At 32.5% G+C, this 9,400-nt stretch overlaps 1 protein-coding gene across 1 annotated transcript in view; it reads right to left on the bottom strand.

Annotated features, from left to right (window-relative positions):
- LOC106460549 (potassium channel subfamily T member 1-like) overlaps positions 1-9,400 on the bottom strand; it is a 101,096-nt gene that overhangs the window by 53,893 nt on the left and 37,803 nt on the right. Inside the window, exons 7-9 of the mRNA XM_022387290.1 lie at positions 8,937-8,996; positions 7,143-7,217; positions 4,920-4,999 (exon numbers count right to left, since the gene is read on the bottom strand). Of these exons, the coding sequence (XP_022242998.1) occupies positions 4,920-4,999; positions 7,143-7,217; positions 8,937-8,996 (215 nt within the window). The remainder of the gene's footprint in view (positions 1-4,919; positions 5,000-7,142; positions 7,218-8,936; positions 8,997-9,400) is intronic.

Genomic DNA, 9,400 nt, shown 5'->3' with positions numbered 1-9,400 from the left:
GAACGTATTTATACACAATAATCAAAGTCGAACTACATCTGACACACGAGGATATCTTAGTGTCGTAAGTGAACGTATTTATACACAATAATCAAAGTGTAACTACATCTGACACACGAGGATATCTTAGTGTCGTAAGTGAACGTATTTATACACAATTATCAAAGTGTAACTACATCTGACACACGAGGATATCTTAGTGTCGTAAGTGAACGTATTTATACACAATTATCAAATTGTGACTACATCTGACACACATGGCTATTATGATGTCTTCAACTAGCCTCCTGAGTAAATATGTTTATAAACAATATTTAAAGTATAGCTACATTCTATACAACAAGATACTGTAATGTTTGGCGCTAAATAGTAAAGTAGAAATATATAAGAGCAATCAAAGCAGGAATACACCCTATACACAAGAATATTATCAAGTTTCAGCTACCTTCCTGAATACTTATATTTATGAACAACTATCACAACGTTACTAGATTTTACCAAGTTGATATTATGTCTCGCGCCAGCCTATAGTACATTTGTAAACAAAATAAATATGTATTTTACATACTATGGTACCGATTATATGCTGAGCAATGTTACCAAACGGATCTTAGTTTTAATGTAAACATTTTGGATCTAAACACTAAGTGTCACGTACACGTATTTCCAATTATGTGCCTAAAGGAACGACATTTGTTTCAAAGCTTGGTTTTGTATCAACTTCAAATGCATGGGTTTGAGAAACTTGGTAACGTTTCGACAGGTTTATCTGCTCTTCATCAGGTCAACATTTGATGGTTTTAGAAAAATACAAACTTCTTCAAATATGTAACCCATATTCCATAAGACAAAACTGAGGGATCCAATTTCAAACTTAGTTTGAATATTAAAAGTAACGAGTAAACTATAGATATGGTATCTTGCTTCAGGTGAATAACATAAACTCGTAGTCGTGCACAAAACTTTACAACGCAATCGATTGGTTAGGGTTATTAACAAAAAGTATTTAATTTAAAGTTCAAGAACTGGTTTTATAAGTCCGTAAGTTCATGGGTACATTCCTAACACAGACATTTTCTATACTTTAGTTTCTGGACGGTTCGAATATGTATTCATTAAACAGCATTCTTTATATAACCTTAGTGGAGAAGGGGTCGAAACCCAAGAGACCATAACCTTGCAATACTACAGTATTATGATAATACTCGTAGCAAAAGTCTGAGAAGTACTTTTACAAGTTAATGTAAATTATATTGTATAATTCCTGAATATAGGTTTTATCTCTTGTATTGTCTTTATCAACTTTATGCTTTTTTGTGATGACATTTTTAGTTTTAATCAGCTAAAAGTCTGGTGTAAGATATAATTGTTTTGTATGAACTGAAGAATTTATGACGTTGGAGAAGGATAGGCCCTGTTAAAAATCATAATATTTCTATTTAAAGTACTCATTAGATAAAGAGCAAAGATATCGGTTACGGAATGCTGATGTCTTTCTTATCCGTAACACATGGTCTTCTGATCTCCTGTCTGAAATACATGGTCAGGTGATCTAATTTTTGAAAAACTTTTAGTCTTCTGATCTCCTGTCTGAAATGCATGGTCAGGTGATCTAATTTTTAAAACTTTTAGTCTTATTCGATCTTCTTTCTGAAATTCTTGTCCGTTTGATTTACTATCATAACCTTATGACCAACCGATCTACTGTCTGATCACTTTTCTCAAACTTATGATCAGTACATCTTTTGTCTGGCATATATGGTCAACTGATCTACTCTATGAAATTCATGGTCACTTTATCCCCTGTTAGAAACTTTTAGTTTTCAATGATATCCTATCTGAAATTCACTGTTATCTGATACCTCTATTTGACAAATTATAATAAACAAGTAATACAAAGGATTCTCAAATTGTGGTACGTGGAGCTAATGCTGGTGGTACGCGAAAACGTTAACATAAAAATTTGTTATAAGCTCGATTTGAGCTTCCCGAGTACATACACACACACTGCTCTCTTCACTTCTGGACTTGCACATAAACTTGCCAGTGTGTTCTTCCATTCAAATTGACAAAACTCACACCAGATATTTTCAGTTATGCCAGAAAAAACAGCAACATATTTCCAATTACTATGTAAGTGTTAAAGAAACACAGAAGAACATCGTGAAAACAACACTAATCAATTTGCTATCTAGTTCGTTGCTTAAAGGCGAGTAAATGTGTGACTGTATCACTACAGTTGTTTTTTATCCTATATTAATCCACGTTGTGTGTTTGGAAATTTGTTTGAACGCGAACTCTTCCCACAGTTTCGTAGCTAGGAGAACCAAAATTAGCAGGTGGATTCGGAGTGATCCAGGAGGTGTTCTTATCTATATGACGTAGCCTCTACCCTTATTTATGAGTAATAAGGGCTCTACAATTCGTCCGGAAAATAGACAAGTATGATAGGGGTCTAAGAGTAAGTTTGCAAGGTTGCTGAACTCGAATCTGGCATCGGATTTAGTGTCCTTGCTACCCATTAGAGTCAGGAACGACCAAACATGGTGTATATGCTCAGATACCAAAGACGAGTGTCCTAAGGGTGTTTTTGTTCTGGTACGGACCCTCCCTCTCACCCTTAGGCTAGCTATAGAAATAAATGAGAATAATCTAGAAAATTGATCGGTGCATTGAGGCCTCTGTGAATCATAGGGGAGTTTTGAACCCCTAAGCGGAGCGCGGTATTTTATTTTAATACGCATAACAAATGACGAACTGACAATCTGAGGTAGCTTCGTCTACAGTGAGAAAAGAAAACGCGCTCCATAATACAATGGTGCTAAGGAGAAGGAGCTTGCTTCTGAAAGGACGAAAAAAAAACTGTTCAGATGAAATTACGATTATAACAGAAACTAGTAGATTCCACGTGTGGTTGTCTTGCTGGTCAATCTTCTATTTTAAACTCGTGGTTGTCAGATATTAATCGTCTCTTGCTCACAGCTAGCCTTTTCGTTCTACTTTATTGTTAGCTGGTCAGTGTTTGTAACTAATTTTAGCTGATCTTGTGCCAAAAACTAATTCTTACCAGATTATTGACCTTATGCTCATGGTTAATTACTCTCTTGATTTAAAGCTGGCTGTCAGCTGAATTCGGTTAGTATGTTAATTACGATATTATGAACACTCTCTTAGATTGTTAAAATTTAGTTTAATAAAACAAGCTGTTAATTCACCCTCTTCCCTTCAGTTTAAAATTGAATTGGGTTTCTCTTTAAGCAGTTTCGTAATTATATTCTCATTAACATTATATTCTCATTAACTGCGTGGTTATTGAAAGATGTACTGTTACAACCAGTAAACTAGATCTACCGTTACGTTTTAAACTTTTGTGACTTATGTGTCCCACGTGATGAGAGATAAAAATATTTCATCGTCGCTTTTGCAAGTAAAAATATGGTATGAACTTTACAATTAGGAAATCCAAGATGGATATTTTATATTCCATAATAATTTTTATTATATACGTTTGCCTTTCATAAAAACGCATCCATCTTTGATAACTAGGTGTAGCAATGATATAATGAAAATTAACTGGATTTCATAATAACAATTTGTATATCCCGTATACTAAACCTTCTGTCGTTTGATAACCCTAATCAGTTATCCTGAGACGTTCGTAAGTTTAAAAAAGATTTAGGTGTTCTTTGTAAAGTTCCATATCAATCAGATAGGTTCTGAATTATGTACAGACGTTCACGTTTTATATAAATTTGTTAAAATCCTGCAAGTAAAATAAATTTTGTCCACTAACTTTAAGTTGTCCTTGTATGAGCCTCCAATCAAAAAACAGCTGTTGTGTATAACAGGAGAATTAGTATGATAATTATAAGTGCCCTTTTAGTGCTAACTTAAAATGCGCATTTCACTTCTCTCAGGATGTTTACTATGTTCCCTTTTAAAAATCTTTATAATTTAGTTCCTTTACATGTTAAAACACATCTTTCGTTTACGACATTAGCAGGTCATTCGCCTTCCTTAGAGTATCTCACGCCTTCCTTAGTGTATGAAGTTTAGTTTTTATATTAGCATAAAAAGAAACTTCAAGACTTAAAACACATCGTAATTTAGAATGTGTCCAGGGCTTATGGAAATTCAGTAAAGATTACGAGCTCGCTAGCCCTTTTATTTCCCGTGCATATTTCGAAGAACTCTTTCTTGCAGGCTTGAAACTATAGGAAACTTTGTCATGTCTGTTCATTTATAAGCAATGGTTATTAAATTCTTAGTTCTAGAACTTTTAACTTTGTGTGTGTGTGTTTTCTAAGTAACTAAAAACAATCATCGAATTGGGTTTTTTTTCTGACGGAATGAAAATTTAGAACATGCTGATACTTTGGATAAAAGTAGGAATAAAAGGATTTGAGTTTTTACAAGCCGATTAGCGTAGCAATAAACGGATTTGAGTTTTATAAAAGCCGATTAGCGTAGCTCAAGGATTCGGCCCAAATCAAATGTCTTCCTAAATGCAAGTAAAGTGAAAACTGAGGATATCAGCTCTGAAGATGCGGTACCTTAGTTGACTACAACATTGTGGAATGGAGGATTTGGATCTTATTTCATCTTGGTTTATACTTCTTTTAAAAAATAACCAGTTTTATAGGACGGAATGTCACATTTAAAGTTTCTATAATAAGGAAGAAAGGGAAATACTTAAATATTTGAACTTGAGGACGAACAGTCTCTTTCACTTCTACTCCTTTGCCAAACGATCCAAAATTAAATTTTTCTTTCATAGCATCCAAAAATTTCTAGTTACTACTGAAAACTAAGTAAAGTACATTATTCCTGTATGTTTTCAACAAAAATCTCTAGCTGACTAGGTTGATACGTTAAGGTAATAATGAGACAGCTTTATTTATTGTTCCGTACTTACAAACATGTTCTCCAGAGCGTATTTAGCTAGCCAGCAATTGAGGAAAACTGGAATGAAGAGGTTACGGAGGGGAGGCCAAAAAATCTGCAAAATATGTCGCAATAAATCTAGATTACATTTTTATACAAACAAACTTTTGTCTTTGTTTAAACAAGAATAAGAACAAGAAAACACCTTGAATATGTCGCAATAAATTTAGATTACATTTTTACACAAACAAACTTTTGTCTTTGTTTAAACAAGAATACGAACAAGAAAACACCTTGAATATGTCGCAATAAACCTAGATTACATTTTTACACAAACAAGAATACACAAACAAGAATACGAACAAGAAAACACCTTGAATATGTCGCAATAAATTTAGATTACATTTTTACACAAACAAACTTTTGTCTTTGTTTAAACAAGAATAAGAACAAGAAAACAGTTGGTTCGACTGTAAGATATAGACGTTATTTAATAATGTATTTCCCTTGAATATTTGGAAGAAACCTTTCCAGCATATTTGAAACAATTAGCTTTGCCAGGCTATGTTCATTTATAAGTAGAATTATACAGTTGGAAAGATGCAAGTGTATGATTTTGAACCTCCTCTAATTTGCCAGCGAAAAATACTTATTTGTTTGTTGATAAGCGCAAAGCTACATAATAGGCTATCTGTGTTCTGCCCGATTTTAGCGTTATAGATCTTCACACTTACCCTTGAGCTACCAAGATAAATGTAAGTGTATTGACGTAAAAGACGGAATCTTCACCGAGCAGAGCTACTATGGTATTACAAGCAGTATCAACTATTACACACGTTGCTTTATTTAATATTCAAATCAAAACAATCAATACCTACGTAAGAAAGAATGATATTGTAAGAAAGTATTGTGACAGTGTATTAAATTTGTAAAATTATTTTACTGTATACTTTCTTTTAATATGGCTTGTTAAGATCAAATGACAAAAAATATTTTCTGAATCGTCAGATGAGGAAGAGTGTCGATTAAGAAACTCAAGCTCTAGCATGTAGCTTATATAGCCGCATAAATGTTAAAATGTTCCAATGTTAAAAGGATATTATAAAACTTGCACAGGTCAAGTCACTTAAGCGCAAATAAATAAAGTCGGGTTCACAAAAACTGAAACAGCTGGAAAGTGCAGTTTTTAGCTAGACACGAAGTGACTTGTTAAGAGACATCGAAGTTTAATGTTTCAAAGTTACATTTTATCCACCATTATGTTAACAATAAAACTTAGGTACATTTTATCCACCATTATGTTAACAATAAAACTTAGGTACATTTTATCCACCATTATGTTAACAATAAAACTTAGGTACATTTTATCCACCATTATGTTAACAATAAAACTTAGGTACATTTTTGTAAACATCGCATATTCTATATCACAAAACTCAGTTCAGTTTCTCTACAGACTTAACTTATAAAGTGTGAAACATCTTGAAATCAAATTATTTGAACAATACGGTGTATAATATTGAGCATTCTCAAACTTCGCAACTTTTGTTGTTGTTGTTTTTGTTGTTTTTTTGATACCAAAGAAAAATGAATTACCATAGTTTCATGTAAATATTCATTCTGATAAAACTTTCTAAAGTGATTCATAAAAGTCGGAATGAATAAAATAAAAGGTTAATCACATATAAAGCTTTTTGCAGAAGATTACAAATAATATTATTGAAAATAAACAAACAAATTGACAAAATTCAAACGTATATTTTCCCCCAATAAAAAACATTTGAGAATATTTAACACAGACTAAATGTTTGTTGTTGTTTTCGGTATTTTAAATTGTTTACCTTCAGTATTAATTTGGAAAAATTGGTTGCCGAAGTAACGAGATCTTATCAATACTGCTTTGAAAAGTTTTAACATTCAAATCGCCTTATATCAATCAGCACCGTACTAAAACTATGGAAATCGTGTACTTTTGGATTGTTAATTCAGTTTTTGGTTTCTTCTAAATTAGGAACAGTCTGCTCTACCTCAAGAGATAAAGTTTAACAAGAATGTTCTCGGTAGTTAAAAGGATTAAAATTACAGAGCGTCGTCGTAAGTTTGACCGAGGAGATTAGTAATTAAGTTAAATAGACGTTTAGTTCACATTAACAACGGTGAACGTAATTTGTTTCGTAAATAATTATAAAACCTGGAAGGTTTCATTGATTTATTTTATATTTCCGCCTAATAGTAAAACTAAACAAAATACTGCTTACCGTAATTATGAATGGTACGTTATTTACCAGTTCCAAAATAAGAGTAAAAGACATGAGCTGCTGCCAGATGTTTCCCTGTGCCAATAAAAACAGGAAATTGTTTTAAAGTATTTTGCATCGGTTATTGAAAGAGATATTTCGAGTGTGCTTCTTCCTCGGTGAGAGAGAAAAATATGAAACAAACATAATATTGACTCAAGTATCTTACGTCTAAAATATCTGGTTAAGTAGAAGTAAGAAACCAACGTTACTGTGTGGACTGGTTTATTTTCATGTACATCCACACCTGTTAAGATTAACATCTTTGACTTAAGAGTATGTTACTTTTAACAAAGTATTTACAACAATCATATATCGTAAAATATATCACCATAAATCATATATTGTGAAAGATATCACAAGAATCATATATCGTAAAATATATCACCATAAATCATATATCGTAAAAAATATCACAACAATCATATATCGTAAAAGATATCACCATAAATCATATATCGTAAAAGATACCACAACAATCATATATCGTAAAAGATATCACAACAATCATATATCGTAAAAGATATCACAACAATCATATTTCGTAAAAGATATCACCAACCCATAAATGTAGTGATACTTTTCGCCGAAATCACAAAACAACATTTTCTAATTCTTATTACTTTTCCCCACCAAGGGACAAAATATCATAACGGCAAATGCAATAGTGAGCTAGTGTTGTAACCTTACAAGAAGTATTCCCAATTATAGCAGTCATAACGATTGGACTTTAGTGCAATGTTTATTTGGATAAGTTAGTGTTGTAGCCTTACAAGAAGTGTTCCCAAGTATAGCAGTCCTAACGATAGGACTTTAGTGCAATGTTTATTTGGAAGAGTTAGTGTCGTAGCCTTACAACAAGTATTCCCAAGTATAGCAGTCCTAACGATAGGACTTTAGTGCAATGTTTATTTGGAAGAGTTAGTGTCGTAGCCTTACAAGAAGTATTCCCAAGTATAGCAGTCCTAACGATAGGACTTTAGTGCAATGTTTATTTGGAAGAGTTAGTGTCGTAGCCTTACAAGAAGTATTCCCAAGTATAGCAGTCCTAACGATAGGACTTTAGTGCAATGTTTATTTGGAAGAGTTAATGTCGTAACCTTACAAGAAGTATTCCCAAGTATAGCAGTCCTAACGATAGGACTTTAGTGCAATGTTTATTTGGAAAAGTTAGTGTCGTAGCCTTACAAGAAGAATTCCCAAGTATAGCAGTCCTAACGATAGAACTTTAGTGCAATGTTTATTTGGAAGAGTTAGTGTCATAGCCTTACAAGAAGAATTCCCAAATATAGCAGTCCTAACGATAGAACTTTAGTGCAATGTTTATTTGGAAGAGTTAGTGTCATAGCCTTACAAGAAGAATTCCCAAATATAGCAGTCCTAACGATAGAACTTTAGTGCAATGTTTATTTGAAAGAGTTAGTGTCGTAGCCTTACAAGAAGTATTCCCAAGTATAGCAGTCCTAACGATAGGACTTTAGTGCAATGTTTATTTGAGTATAATTATGGTTTTCACTTCACTGTGCAACCTTCATGGTTTGTATAATGGCGAAAAATATATTTTTGCTCTTCCTTCAAAATTATGCGAGGGTTAATTATGATAATAGAGTTTAAAACGATGGGAAGCTAGCCTATTGTGATAATGTAGGTTGAAGGGATAGAAATACAGAAAATATTTATTGTTAAGTTTCTAATTTGAGATTTCTGAAAGCACCTTAATATATTTTTATTTGAAGTGAAGCTTGTAAAACTCACCTTATACCCTAAATAAGCAAGGAGTAAGGCCTCAGATAGGCATATCACGGACAGGGCGACCTATAAAGAAGTAAACGAGTTACAGAAGATAATATTAGAAACTTAGTTAAAAACAGCTACCACACTGGATATGAATCTTGAGGAAAGTTTTATAAGTCAAGTTATTATACTGGCAAATGAAAAATCTGTCATAAGCATTAATTGGGTCAAAAATAAGTATTATTACTTAAACTATAATTATTTACTCGCATATCAATGTATGGGTAAATCATTAAAATTTACACAGAGAAAAATAAGCTTTAGAAGACAAAACATTTGAAAACAGGCTTTTTGGATTACGTAAGTGTTTAACATATAGCGTATCAATAAAACAAGCTTCTTGGATTATATAAGTGTTTAATATATTGCGTATCAATAAAACAAGCTTCTTGGATTAGATAAGTGTTTAATATATAGCGTATCAA

The sequence above is a fragment of the Limulus polyphemus genome, unplaced genomic scaffold, assembly GCF_000517525.1.
Source record: "Limulus polyphemus unplaced genomic scaffold, Limulus_polyphemus-2.1.2 Scaffold793, whole genome shotgun sequence".
Classification (NCBI taxonomy): domain Eukaryota; kingdom Metazoa; phylum Arthropoda; class Merostomata; order Xiphosura; family Limulidae; genus Limulus; species Limulus polyphemus.
Note: the sequence above shows the minus strand (reverse complement) of the source record. Positions and strands in the feature narration are given on the sequence as shown.